The 14,391-nt window shown below is 40.2% G+C and overlaps 1 protein-coding gene across 4 annotated transcripts in view; it reads right to left on the minus strand.

Moving 5' to 3' along the window:
- Positions 1 to 4,662: 4,662 nt before the first annotated feature.
- Positions 4,663 to 14,391, minus strand: part of LOC137124050 (microtubule-associated tumor suppressor 1 homolog) — a 66,600-nt gene continuing 56,871 nt past the window's right edge. For all 4 annotated transcript variants that reach the window (XM_067498662.1, XM_067498664.1, XM_067498661.1 and 1 more), the window contains 8 exons: positions 12,101 to 12,224; positions 11,862 to 11,952; positions 9,315 to 9,420; positions 9,086 to 9,159; positions 8,408 to 8,506; positions 7,238 to 7,354; positions 7,010 to 7,107; positions 4,663 to 6,163 (listed from right to left, as the gene is read on the minus strand). In XM_067498662.1, the coding sequence (XP_067354763.1) occupies positions 5,950 to 6,163; positions 7,010 to 7,107; positions 7,238 to 7,354; positions 8,408 to 8,506; positions 9,086 to 9,159; positions 9,315 to 9,420; positions 11,862 to 11,952; positions 12,101 to 12,224 (923 nt within the window). In that variant the 3' untranslated portion in view covers positions 4,663 to 5,949. The remainder of the gene's footprint in view (positions 6,164 to 7,009; positions 7,108 to 7,237; positions 7,355 to 8,407; positions 8,507 to 9,085; positions 9,160 to 9,314; positions 9,421 to 11,861; positions 11,953 to 12,100; positions 12,225 to 14,391) is intronic.

Genomic DNA, 14,391 nt, shown 5'->3' on the forward strand with positions numbered 1-14,391 from the left:
CATTTTTGATTTCACCACACTAATTTCTTTCATATAAAAGGGGAAGTAGTTTGTTTTTTTTTTTTATGAGAGGGGAAGAGAGAAACCGTATCTTCCTCCACGTATTTCTCCCGGACAACGCCGATTTCTAACCAGCTTTCTCAGGAAAACAAAGGGGGGAGGGGCACGAACGTAGTCTGTGTTCACTTTGACACGTGACCAGAGGAGCCAGGGATTGAGCCAACAACTGCGAGATTGGTGGACTCTACCTACCTGAGCCACAGTCAAGAAACAGTGAAAACAGGAGACCATGACTAGTTACTCCAACCACTAGATAGAGTCAACTGTACAGTAGAATCAGACTGTGCAGTCTTGAGAAGCTCCAGCTATACCAGGTGACCGTGAGAAAGAACACTGATGACACAATCATCAGACAGGGCAGAAGAGAGAGAGGACGTGAGAATAAACAGTGGTAGTGACTATGGGAATGCTGAGGACAGTAGTGGCCAGAAGAGAAGATAATGCAGAGGACAGATGGAGGCACATGGTTCCCCTGAAAGGGAACAGCCGAAAGGAAAAGAATACTTTTTGCATAGGAACTTATTTTAGTTATGAAAAATCTATCTTAACTTACTTATTGAAGCAGCTTCTTCATTCTGAATAAAGTGGCTAGGGAACAGTTATATCCTCCGGAGTAGGCATTTTGTAGAGGCGAACTTGTGTATCATGGTCCAACAACTACTTCACTCCGGAGACTGTTCTATGACGAACATTGAACGTTTATTGTATTTGCTTCTCAACTTAGCCGGTGACGGACTAATTGTACATACAAGTTAAAGTACAGTAATCTCACATTTCATCAAACAAGCTTCTCAAAGTGTGGCTAAACTTACAGAACTCGTTAAGAAACAGTGTGCCTGCACAGCTACACACTGAACCTTTCACTTTCCCGTTGTTGTGGTCCACAGTACCTTGTAAGTCAGTTCCTTTGCTCCAGTTACATGTAAGGTCTGCGCCCTTGACTCTTGTACCAAACCTTTGCTTTAAGTACGCTCCCTTGACCACTGGACAACAAAATTAAAAGGTAAACTACAAAGGCAATCATCAAAGGCAGCTATTAAAGATGTGATGTCACTAATGACATCATCACTACACATAAACGTAACGCAATACAGTACAGTACAGAATACACAACATAAACAAAAACAGGAAACCCTGGTTGGCTCATACACCTTTGTTCCAACCCTGGCCTGAATAGGCTTGTTAATGTAGGAGGAGGGAACAAGGTGGTGGTATGGTGGACGTGTGAAGTGGTCTTAATCTTCCTGGGGGTGGATGAAAGGGCAGCGTGAAAAGAAAAATGGGAGAGCAATTGTGCCTGAGGCCTCCTCCTCTGTTGAGATGACGTACTCTTCTCTGTCAAAAATGTTGACCATGTCATCCTCAAATGAGTCCACTGCTAGAGGCCGTTTGGCTTCTCCAGTGTAGAGCTCCGAGCACTCTGCACTGGACTGCATACACTAGGTTGCTCTTCTTTTGTGTTTAGCTGTTTGGTCTATCGAGTGGACTAGTCTTTGTCTCAATGTGTCGGCGGGTTCGAGGTGAACAGGTATGTGGTGTTTTCTGAATATCCTTTTGAGCTTCTCTGACACTCCAGCCATTTAAGGCATCACCAGGTTTTTTCTTTGACTCTGAGTCTCTTCTCTGTCCGTGGACTATTTGTTGGACCTGGACAACATCTTATTTAAGACCCACTCAGGATAACCACAGGCCTTGGAAGCTGTCCATCCTCCTTCTTTTTGGCTTTAGAGGATGTTGGCTCTATTTTTTTCTGCGCTGTGGTGCAGGGTCCTGATGACTCCTATTTTGTGTTGTGGTGGGAGTCAAATTGTAGGCACTGGTCTGTGTCTTTGGGTTTCCTATAGCTTTCTATTTCTAGGTTGCCAGAAGTCCCAACATTCCTTGCATAGTCCAGGAAGGACACCGTGTTGTCATTGGTGTCCTGCCAGGGAAACTGGATGTTGTTGTCAACTGCATTTATGTGGTGTGTGAAACCCTGTACCTCTTGGATCTTGATCTTTACCCAGGTGTCATCTACTTATCTGAACCAGTGGGTTGGTGCTGTTCCTGGGAAAAAGTTGAATACTATCTTCTCCACTTCGTGCACGTATTGGCTGCCAACGATAGGTGACACTGGAGAACCTATGACACAGACATGTTCCTGTCTGTAGAAGTCACCTTTGTAGGTGAAGTAAGTTCAGAAACAAGTCTAGGATGGAGCAGATCTGATCTGGGTTGAGGTTGCTTCTGCTGTCTATTCTTTTCTATTCTTTTCCTAACGACTGTCAGGCCATCAGTGGTGGGGATGCTGGGGAAGGATACCATAGTTTCATCATTATCCATTTTCAGCTCTCTGACATTGACTGCAGAATCCTCTGAGTTTTGTATGTGCTGATCAGTGTGTCCAACTAATGGTAATTCGATGGTGGCCAACTGTTTTGCGATGTTGTAGTTACTTAGGTACTGCTGCTTACAATGGGTCTGAGGGGTGCACCTTCCTTCTGTATCTTAGTTGCACCATGCCCTCCGTGGCAGACGTGTTTGCTCGCTCCGCGCTCGAATGTCGGCTTTTCCTTCTTTCATAACATAACATAACATAACTGTTACACGGACACAACTGATACATGGACACAACTGCTCACGAATCACATTTTGTATTTGCACACAAATTATTTTTTGAATTGCACTACCGCACTGACAACGGCACTACCTCACTTTATTGCCTTTTTTAAGAACTGCACTACCTCACCTTACTGCTCTTATTTGTTTGCTCTTATTTTTTTACTTTTTTTATTTCATTTGTATTTTATTTTATTTCCATTTTTTGTAAATTCTCTTCTTTACTGTGTGACATTCAGAGTGGAGGGCAAAGTAAGAATTTCATTGTACAGGGAAACATGCGTTCTATCTGTGCATATGACAATAAACACTTTGAATCTTGAATCTTTGAATCTAGTGTCCATATATGCAAAGGGCAGCTTCTCCTGAATAAAAGGCAGCGGTAGGTCATCCTCTCAACGGCGTGGTCTCTTTCCAGTTAGTTTTTTTTTTCCACTTTTTTTAAAAAGAGAGGGTGGAAACACAACAACTAAAGACTATATGCAATAACAATTTAAAACCTGACTTTATATTGATTGACAGTAGGAGATGGTGAAGCCAATAAGGCCCCATAATGTTGAGTGCTGCAGCAGCCCTATAGTGCCCTTAACCTTGGCCCCACAGGATTCACATCTCTCCTCAGCATGGTTGTCAGAAAGGTGCTCTGAGAATCTTTCTCCATCCTAAACCCACAACAACACATTGAATATTCCAATCCCTGTGCTACCTGTGATGCCCCTGCCTCCCTGACAGCTGTGCCTGACTGAGATGCCTCTGCCTCACTTGAGCAGCTGCCTCTCTTTGAATTTGTTCCTGCCTCCGTCCTTACTTGTTCTGCTGATTGAGGGCAGGGGAAGAAGTAGTAAGTTCATAAGGGTCAAACTATTTGTAATTTGAGTTTTATGCAGAAATATGCATAATATAATTGTTTTCACTTGTAACACAGGATATTTAACATACTGAAGCTCTGTGACCACCAAAAACCACCTCTTAATACAATCTCCAGTAGTATAAACCTTGTAAAAGTAGAATTTATGTCAGAGAGGTAAATTTCACTGTGATGTTGCCAAGATATCCCAAAATTCACCCCATGGCCTTTAGCATTGTAATGTTAAGATGTAAGCTAATGCATTTAGAAGCTAGTTCTGCTTTAAGAAATGAAACCCAACAAATACTCGAACCACAATTTCATCTCCACTCATACAGAAAATATGTAACAGTAACGTAACTAGTGAACTACACGTTAACCAAGGATATGACAGCTACGCTACCGAGGTTTTCACTCACTTCACTCAATGTAATAAATAAGTTAAAATTTTCTCTTTAATTCATTCAGTGTTTGACAAAATTTACCTGTAACCTCCCTCCAGCGGCCGGAATTCGTGATAAATTTTTGATTAAGAACGGCAACTTCTTGAAGCTTGGCCGTTATGAACTCTACGACCCTCCCACCGAGAAAAAACGTCCAATCAACGGGCGAGCTTCTGTTAGGACGTGATTGGCTCTTTTGCCCCGTTTGTTCGGAGTGTTCGCATCTGTGTTCGGACCTCGTTCGGAAGTGTTCGGACCTGGAGGAGCAGCTGGTGGGATTTTTCCGGCGGGTAATAAAATCCACAGCTGGAACCTGTTTGGGGGTAATTGCAAAGTTTATCGACATCACTTACAGCAGCTACAGTATCACTGACCACTTTATTTTCCTCATCTTTATTGCCTTATCTCACTTTATTCGGGGAACCTGCAGTTATTGCTACACACTGATAAGTAATGAGTGAAGGCGATGTGCTGTGAGACTCCATCAATCTGTGGTCGTCGTCGTCATCATCACCACATTCCCAGGTGTTAGTGATCATCATGGCTCAAACGTGAAAGCAAGTACGGAACCAGCATTGTCTCTCCTCCCTGGAGCTGAAGCACAAAACACTTACCTGGTGCAAACATCTTGCCTAAGACTTCCATATCTTCTTGCTGTTCGACTGTTTCAAAAACGTACTATTTAATTTAAAATATGAAATAAAAACATCCTGCTTTATGTCATACAGTATTTATTTTGTGTCCAAATAAAAGAACATTGTACACTGAGGCATTTTGGGTACATCTGAGGGTAGAAGAACAGACAGAGAGATTTGTTTTTGGATTCACAAAAACAGAGGCCAGTGTCTGTTAGTTAAGGACAGATTAGGTCTGTGTGGTGATTTTATATATGAGCCAAAGCAAAGAAATTTGAACTTATCATTCAACAGCTCAGCTTTGCCTTGTTTCTGTGTGGGAACAAAGTAGTTGTGAGGGATGTTGAAAAGTTGTTTCCTCTTGTCACTGAGGAATTTAAGGGAAAACATATATAGGAAGGGGGATAAACACTGTTCTGGCCTTTGGTAAACTACATATTTGATAGTGTGTGTGTGTGTGTGTGTGTGTGCGCGCAAGTGTGTGTTTTTTGTGAGAGAAAATGAGACTGGCCTGCTCAGATTTAACATCCTAGGGTGATTACATTCCACATAGTATATTAAGGTAGAGGTTGTGAGGAGCTTACATTGAGGAACAGATATTCACTTGATCAAAAGTTCAGGTTTATAAGACAGTGTCAGTTTCTTAGGAAAAAAATATGGGATGAGTATATGACACCACTTCTTCTAGAGTTCCGAAGCAAATTAGTGATTGAGCTTCGCTCTTTGGGAAAAAAAAAAAAAACACAAACTATTTAAATTAAGGTAAAAGGCAAAACCGTCCATTCATATCCACCAACAAATACCCGTCATTTAAGAGCTGCCACACAATCTCTGCTTTGCTAAAGATGTGGCAGGTGCAGCAGAGCAAAATACAACCTCATGTTCTAACACCATGAGCCTATTTCCACAAGCTTACACAGACTAAACATTTGACTTTTCCCCCCCTCATCCATCTCTTTAGAGAACAGGATGATCTAAATTTAAAATGTGCAACTTAAAACAAAAGGGTAAAGGGAGTCCTAATGAGATCGAGAAGCTATGTACAGACCCTGAGGTTTGCCATTTCCTTTGTTTTCTTCAGAAAAGGAAGAAAGGTTTGTTGGACCACCAGGTGTTTGGTAGAGAGAGCAGTCCCACGCTCAGACTTAAGTGCATTGGTGCCACTGCATTTTCTTTGCGCCCTTTAAAACAAGCGTCTTTAATTCCAAACTTACGAGTTAATCTTCTGATCCATATCCAGTAAGATTGCTGTGAATCAGTCTTTCTGTAGATGTGGAACAGCTTCCATCCTTGCAAGAATTTAAAAAAGGACAAGCAGAATCAGGAGGTCAGGGGGAAAGGACGGGGATTAATGTTCGCTGCGTGGTTATCTGGGCGATAACGGTGCAGCTGTGGGGAAGGAGGCAGAGTTCCTTGGAGAGGTGAAGGGTGAGGTGGGGGAGAGGCGACGGGGACTCGCTATGAGGTCGCCATTGTGCAGCTTCCACAGCAGCTCCTCATTCTCCATAGACAGGCGCTTATTGACCTTGGACTCTTTCTGCAGTGTCTGCTGGAGTTTGGCTTGCTCACTGGACAGCTGCCTGCAGGGGGAGAAAGAGAGCTGTAAAAAAAACTGTGGCTATGACACAGAGAAAAACAGAAGGAAGAGAGCAAAGTGTGTGTGGATTATTACTCTGTGATGTTGCACTGTCAAGGACGAATTCTCAAATAAGAAGAGCTGAGCCATCCATATGTTAACCTCTCCCCCAAAAAAGAAGCACTTAACTAATTCTTATTGGACACATGACAGACTAATTACAGAACCATATACATTCATTCATGTAAACTTATTATCAGTGTCAAAGTTAATGTTGATATTGCATGTAGGCCTACAGTATCCTATAGACTATTATGAGGAAAGGAAAATGTGAGAGAAGTCAGTACTGACATAAACCCACATGAAAGTCAGACTGATGGATTCCCTGTAAAGTGAGTGACTTTTTACAGTTTTATTGTGTTTTAGATTTACCGATTATAAAAATGGCCTTTTGCCAACAGTCTACACTGAATGATCCAATAATGTGTGAAAAGTGAAAACGTATTCCGCAAAAGATTTATACATTTAATAAAGACGAAATATATAATCTCTCCTTGATAACAGTCTTCATGTCTTGGTTTCTGTCCTGATATGCAGTGTGAATTGTGTGATAATGTATAAACAGGTCTGTTTCTAATAGCCTAATTAGCCTGGTGTTCCAGGCCAGATTAATTAACCAGTAAAAGTCTTGTGTCAAAGATCGGATGAAGCCGATAGAATCACTAGATAGAGGTAGTGCAGCAGGGAAAGACAAGAGACAGAAAAATCCTGCTGCCTATGCCTCTGCAGAGAGATGAGTCATCATCACACCTCACTCCCACACACACACACACAGAGTAGGAGTATGTACTTTGAGAGAGCAGCATGTTTATCCATTCTGGCCTTGTAGTCCTCATTCTCCTGCTGGACCTTCTTCAGACATTCCTCCAGTTTTACATTAGTCTCCACCTGTGAAACACACAGTTGGATTGATGGTACAATTGGGGGTGTATGAGCACAAAAGAGGTTCAGATGAATGTATGTTTGAAAATTTCATATATGGATTTAATGTATGTGAGAGTGAATAATTGTGGCTTACCAGTTTATCCATCTCCATGAGCTTCTTCTCCTTTTGGTGCAGCTGGTTTGTCTTAATTTCAAGCACCACCTTCAGACTCTCCAGCTCCTGCTCCAGGTACAGTGTGTGGGAGTCCTTCTGCACAAACACAAATAACAATTAAGCTACTTAATCCTGTGTGGGTTACTGTGGCAGCTCAGACTACAAGAAAGCGGAAACAAAGCTTTTTTCTGAGTGAATAATATCTGTAGTTGTAATTATAGTTCTGACATTTTAGGGAGTTGAACACTAGTGGGCATAAGAATGTGTGTTGTTCAGACCCACACTGAGCTTCAACTACATGATGCTGACTGTTTGTTGTACGTAACTACAACCACAGTTCCCAAAAAATTGGGACAATGTTTAAAGCCTAAACAAAAACAGAATGCAATAATCTAAAATCTCACCAACCCATATTTTATTCACAATAGAACATAAACAACATATCAGGTGTTGAAACCGACATTTTACAATTTCATGGAAAATATTAGCTCATTTTGAATTTGATGGCAGCAACACATGTCAAAAACTTGGAACTGTAATGTTTACCATTGTGTAGCATCCCCTCTTCTTTTAACAGCTCTCTATAAATATCTGATAAGTGAGGAGACGAAAAAAAAGAACGTTGTCTTACTCTTGTCTGATGCAGGATTCCAGCTGTTCAACAGTCATGGGCCTTTGTTGCTGAATTATAGTTATGATGCACCAAATGTCTATTGCAGTTCAGCACCCTAGCAAATCTATTTTAAATAAAAACCCTTTCTGCTCTTTCTTGCACTTGCATTTCCGAGATGTGTTGCTGCCATCAAATTCAAAATGGATGGAGGGACTAACCATCTTGTACACCTTGTATGGACTTTACTTAAAATTAGCTAATATTTTCCATGAAATGGTAAAACTTCTCAGTTTCAACATCTGATATGTTATTTACATTCTATTGTGAATAAAATATGGTTTGATGAGATTTGCAACTCATCGCATTCTATTCTTATTTATGTTTTCACAACTTCCCAACATTTTAGGAATTGGGGTTGCACTTGGTGTGTGAACATGAAAGCAGGTAATGGCCCAGCTTAATCATCTCAACAATGAGTTTTGTCTTGTGCACTAACTGCATCTCTAACAATCTTCACTATATAGTTTGGAATTTACCAGATTTTTGTCTGAGAGTATCCTCTTCCTCCTTTCCTCTTCTGCCTGCAGCTTCTCATTCAGCGCCTCTTTCTCTTCTGACAGCTCAGATATTCTCTCCTGGTCAGAGGGAGAAAACAGATATTAGTGAACAAACAAACTGCAAAAAACAACAGAAGGGAGAAACAGGCAGGCCATCTTCTAGAAATAATTTCCATTCGGTGTGTGCTTGGCTACATTGTGTGAAAGATTTGCTTTCAAATTTACAACTGAACTCATCCAATGTTATGTGTGGAGTCTGGCAGGCAGCACACACTTCCTATCAGTTCTTCTATGATAAATCATCTCTACGTCTCCAAAGGAATTTGGAGAATTTAAACCTTTTTCCTTGAGTCCTAATTACAGATGAAATCGTTGTGGTTAGCAAGGCAACTTTTTCTCCAACCAAACCAAAAAGAATCTCCCTAAAATGTCTTTATCAGCTGTTAAATGAGCAAAACACTAACCCTCTAAGCAGCCTGCACTGGAAATATCCATGGATACAAACAAGCCTTTTACACATAATGTTAATACTTGCTCTTGCTATCACAGACGGTATGTTTATAGTTCCATAGTATAGTTAACTAAGAAATCCTTTACAATTGACAGCTCAAAGATTTGGCTTAGTGTAAAGTAAATACTAACACGTGAATGACTCACAGAGAGAGAAGTTTCAGTCTCCTTCAGTGTTTTCTCCAGGTTCTCTCTGTCTGTCTGATGGATCAGCTTCAGCTCTAAAAGTACACAAACATATATACAAACAAAGCAAGCAAGAAAAATCCCATAAAGTGATGACTAATGGTGAAAGTGCTCATTCAGTTTAAAATGCAGAGGTCTGTTGATGACAGTGTTCATCTGATAAGAGAATTAAAAGCAGTCCTGCACACACCCTGTATAGAGGCCTCATACTCCTGTTTAAGAGACTCAATCTTCTGGCTGTGACTCACTTCCTGGTTCTTCCTCTCAGCTTCCTGCCGGCTCCTCAGCTCCTCCACCTGGAGGATGCAGACACAATCAGTAAAGTACACAAAGAAAGCACCAGATACGGAGGTCTGCTGCAAACCACTCCGCGTACAGGTTCGTAGTTTGAGCTTCTAGTGCAGCATGTCATATGTACAGGAAATATTCTTTACAAATGTAGAAAAATAGGCCAAAAGTAGAATAACTCATTATCCAGAATAATATATATAAGATTCTAATTATTAATATGTTAATGTGTAGATATGTCATTTAGCTAGAAAGGTCTGAAGGCACCAGAGCACAGTATAATTACGAGTGAGCTTTCACTACTTGTACGTACATTTGTACATCAGAGTTAGTGTTAGAAATCCGATGTCTCACAGTGAGACACTGTGCTTCCTGACACTCTTTAACTTTATTTACATGTCATCAGGGATGATGACAACTGTTACAATGAGCTGTGGGAACACGAGCAGTGTAGAAGTAAAACTGCATGAAATTATTGTTTAATTATTGTTCTATAAATGACCTATTGAGGAGATGTTTGTGGAAATTGATGTAAATGTTTAAAGTTTTCAGTAGAGAGCTGTAGGAATTATCATTATATACTGTATTCTTATCGGGAACACTCAAACCAATCCGTTTCTCAAATCACAATAATAACTTTAAAATTGCTCAGACATAAAGCCAGTAAGAAAAATTGCTACCCAAAATATATAAAATAAATTTCAAGAGTCATTTTAATCCATAAGAAAACTTTATGTAAAAAAAGAGGCCTGAACCAATTTGAAAAGCAGATGTGTTTCTGGGTGAATACATGGAACAAACAAGGAGGAATTCAAATGTGTAAAACTCTCAATGGTAGACTGGTAGGAGAAGCAAATTATTCAGCAAAGGCTGTCTTCCAGTTTATTTATCACATGGAAAACTCCTAGGTATGTATATATTACTTATTTATCTAGGATATGAAGGAAAAATGACATGTGTAGGCGATTACGAAGGACAACGGTCATCATATTTTAGAGGGCTGACTGTAAATTGTACAAAGATACAATGATTTGTATGTTGACTTTAAATATAAAATAATAATAATAAAAAAACAACAATCAATTATTTATAATTAACAGATTAAAATGTTCATAGCCTACAGTAACTAAACTAAAAACTAATACCATAATCGTGTATTGATTCTGTTGGTGGTCCCAGCTAGTATTTGAGAAAGCCAAAAAAAGTCGAGCTACAGTACAGTCTACATTTGTTTATTGAGAGAAACATTGAATGAAGTTCAGCTCAGGTGAAACCTTCGTGAAGACAAAAACAACTATGTCAACTTGAAGGTCTGATGTTAGAAAATACTTCCACCTCCTCTCAGTCTCATATATAGTATGAAAACTGGGCTTGGACTTGGATAAAGTTACCAAAGCCATAAATATTATGTACATGTCTATCTTATACAGTAACAGCCTTTTTTATTTACAGACTCAGAGCATAAAGTACAATTTATTAATAGAAGTGAAGGGTTCCTTGTGGCTGTATAAGTATGTATATATATTGTTACAGCACATAGTTAAAACGAAGCCTAATAAACATTTTCTAAAGACACTGTATTATCAGTTTTCAAAAATGGCCCAGACCTCGTGCTGGATGTACCCATGTAACTGCTGAGCCTCTTCATTTTGCAATATATTTAACTGCAATTAAACACACTGCACATGTAACTATGGTTCAATTCAATTTTCAACTCAATTCAACTTTATTTATATAGCGCCAATTCACAACAAAGTCATCGCTCTCATTATAGACTATAATGATGTATAGAGAGAACCGAACTAGTCCCCCTGGAGCAAGCCCTGGGTCACAGTGGTGAGGAAAAACTCCTTTGTGTCCTGCTGCACCTCCCCAATAATTAACAAGTTCCTTCTGAGCAGCTACAGTATGGACCATGTGCTAAATCCAATCAGAGTGTTTATATTTGTGCATGAGCCAGGAAAATCCTCCCCAGAACCGGAGATCTTCGTGAGCTTCCATCATGTCAGATGTAAAGCACCGATTGCTGAGGACCAATTAGAGGTCAGTCTAAGGGAAGAAGGATGTGTGGCATCTCTGGCAGTTTCTCTCGATTGTCTCAGATAATAACATTTAGATTCAGAGAGCTGATCAGAAAATCACTAAACTGCTTCTAACACAATGGCAATTACAGATTGCCTCCCTATGAAAGCTGTGCAGCAGTAAATTACTACATCAATTTTTCAAAGACACCATGTCCTGTTGCATTTTGTGTGTGAGATCCATCTTTATCACCTGCCCTGTTTTAACTGTGTTAATATTTCATTACTAACAGAGTGTTGACAGTCCTCACAAGGGCAGTTTGACCGTTAAGACCTTTTTTTAGGTTTAAAGTTAGAATTATTAGGTATCATGGTAGGGACAGTGTAAGTTTGTTTGTGTGTGTGCACATGAGTGTGCATGCTCTGACCTGCTGTTCCATCAACATGCGACATTTGTCAGCCTCCTCCTGGTAAGTCTGGTGGACTTTGTCCCACTCTGTTTGGTAGAAACTTCTCAGTCTAACACAGAGAAACATATGATTAAAAACACCACAAAACATATTCAAGAAATAGCTGAATCTGTGCAAACTATCATATCATAAAAATCCCAACTATGTAAGGATGATTGTACAGTCTGTGATCATATCAGTGGAGGTGGATGCCACACCTGTGCTCCAGCTGTACCAGCTCCTCCTTGTGCTGCTCCTCCAGCCTCCTTAAAGCCTCACTGAAGCTGACGCGCACTTCTTCCTTCTCCTTCTGCAGTCGCTCATAGCACTGTGATGATGAGACTTAAAAGAGAGACAAGAGGAGCAAGAGAAAGTGTTAGATTGGAATTCTGTCCTGATAACATGTCAACTTCCTGCTACATTGTCAAACCTTCATTATTTAAGAATGTAAACAAAGAGCATAAGATCAAATTTAGTGAAACTTTTTAAAGCAAAAACAAAAAAGCAAGAAAAAAACAGATACAGTATGCACACATGGGTTCCAAGTATCCTCCTGGTCCAAATGTACGGAACAAGTTAGGAATCAGCCGTCTATTAAAAAACATATAACCTCAGGGATCCTAGATGTGGAGAGGAGGCCAGATGTGGAGTCAGTCATCACTGACTTAATCTTAAGACCATTCTCCTCTTTCCTGTTAAACACAGCAATAAAACTATCATGTCACATTATGACGGTTTAGATTGTACCGAGATTGGACTTGTCTCAAACACTTGGCATCTAGGCATATAATAAGTAACAGATTTGTGTGTGTGTGTGTGTGTGTGTGTACACGTATTTCCTCAGCAATCCCTTCCCTGACAGCCACATTCCAGTTTAATTACTTTTACGGTACAAATGTGATCCAACCCTGAAATGTGTGCAAGTCACTTTAGAAGAATGCGTCCTGCTGCATGCTTTTGATGACTAATCCAAACTCTCGCAAGCACACGCAAGCTTCCCTCTGCTTGTTTCGAGTGCGAAATATTTGGGAAAACACCCAGATAGAAGAATATGGAGCACCTAGACAACCTGAGCCTCTCACTGTTTTTGCGGAATGTGGTTTTCCCTGCACTCAGTAAAATGTTAGCATGAAGCAGCCAAACCAGACAGATGCTTGAAGAGTTTATCTGACCAAAATCCACCCTGAACAACTCTACTAATAATATAATAATAATATGATAATAATTATAATAATATAATATAACAACAACAACGATAATAATAATAATTTTAAAAACAAATAAAATAAAACAACAACTACAATAAGAATAATAATAGAAGACATCATACACGACTATGGTAACAACTGTAACAACTGTAACAGCTGGAGCAGTTGCCGTTTCGCTCTGAATGGAGCTCTATATGTGTGCATCTGTCATCGTGGTGATAGAAGCACAAAGCTAACAACAGCTGAGAGCAGCTTTGACACGTGTGCTTAACAACTGTGTGCGCGCGCGTTTCTTTACACAATGATTGGCCACAATACTAGCTATACCTGTACAGTCGAATGCAATCTAATGGTTCATAAATAGTTCAGCCCACCCTTTGCAGCTATAACAGCTTAAGCTCTTCTGGGAAGGTTTTCCACGAGGTTTAGGAGTGTGTTTATGAAATACATAATACACAGTGCTCGCAGTCTTCGCTCTAATTCATCCCAAAGGTTTTCTATCGGGTTGAGGTCAGGACTCTGTGCAGGCCAGTCAGGTTCTTCCACACCAAACTCACTCATCCACTTGCTTTGTGCACCTGAATTCATTTATTTGGATTGGTGAGCGAATACTTTTGGCAATATAGTGCATATAGTATGACAGCCAAATCAGCATTTCAGGTCAACTGTTGTCAGCAGTGAACAATGTTGCACAATTGAGGGCACTTGCTTCACATCGGGGACAGCATAGTGGGCTCTTTTGTAATATATGCCCAGATGAGAATTCATGATCACTAATGGTAAATGGTCTGCACTCATATAGCGCTTTTCTACCTATTTGCACTCAAAGGGCTTTACACTGCTTTTTATTCACCCATTCATACACACACACCGATGATGGAGCAGCGTTTCGCTCAAGGACACTTCCACATGTGACCGGAGGAGCCGGGGATTGAACCAACAATTGCGGGATTGGTGGACACCCGCTCTACCTTCCTTAATGACAGCTGTAAAGACCTGCTACTGCTCAGTATTGGCTAAAAAACCAGAAGCACCAGGTCAAGTAGTCAAAGTTTGCTGATTTTTTTTTGAGTAACATTAGTGTCTGAATTCAGAGTCACTCTTCTGTTCGTACAAATAGGTTTTCACATTCACACACTTATCTTTTTTCATTGCAGCAGAATGCTGCCCTGTAGAGCTGCTGTTAAGGAGAATGCTGTGCTGCACAACTATCAGGTTGAGACAAAGCACATTAGGGTAAATGAGGATTGGACTTGGATGGGCTGCAATAATTCTGTAACTAGGTCAAAACAGATGCAGCA

Source organism: Channa argus, chromosome 3, assembly GCF_033026475.1.
Source record: "Channa argus isolate prfri chromosome 3, Channa argus male v1.0, whole genome shotgun sequence".
Lineage (NCBI taxonomy): Eukaryota > Metazoa > Chordata > Actinopteri > Anabantiformes > Channidae > Channa > Channa argus.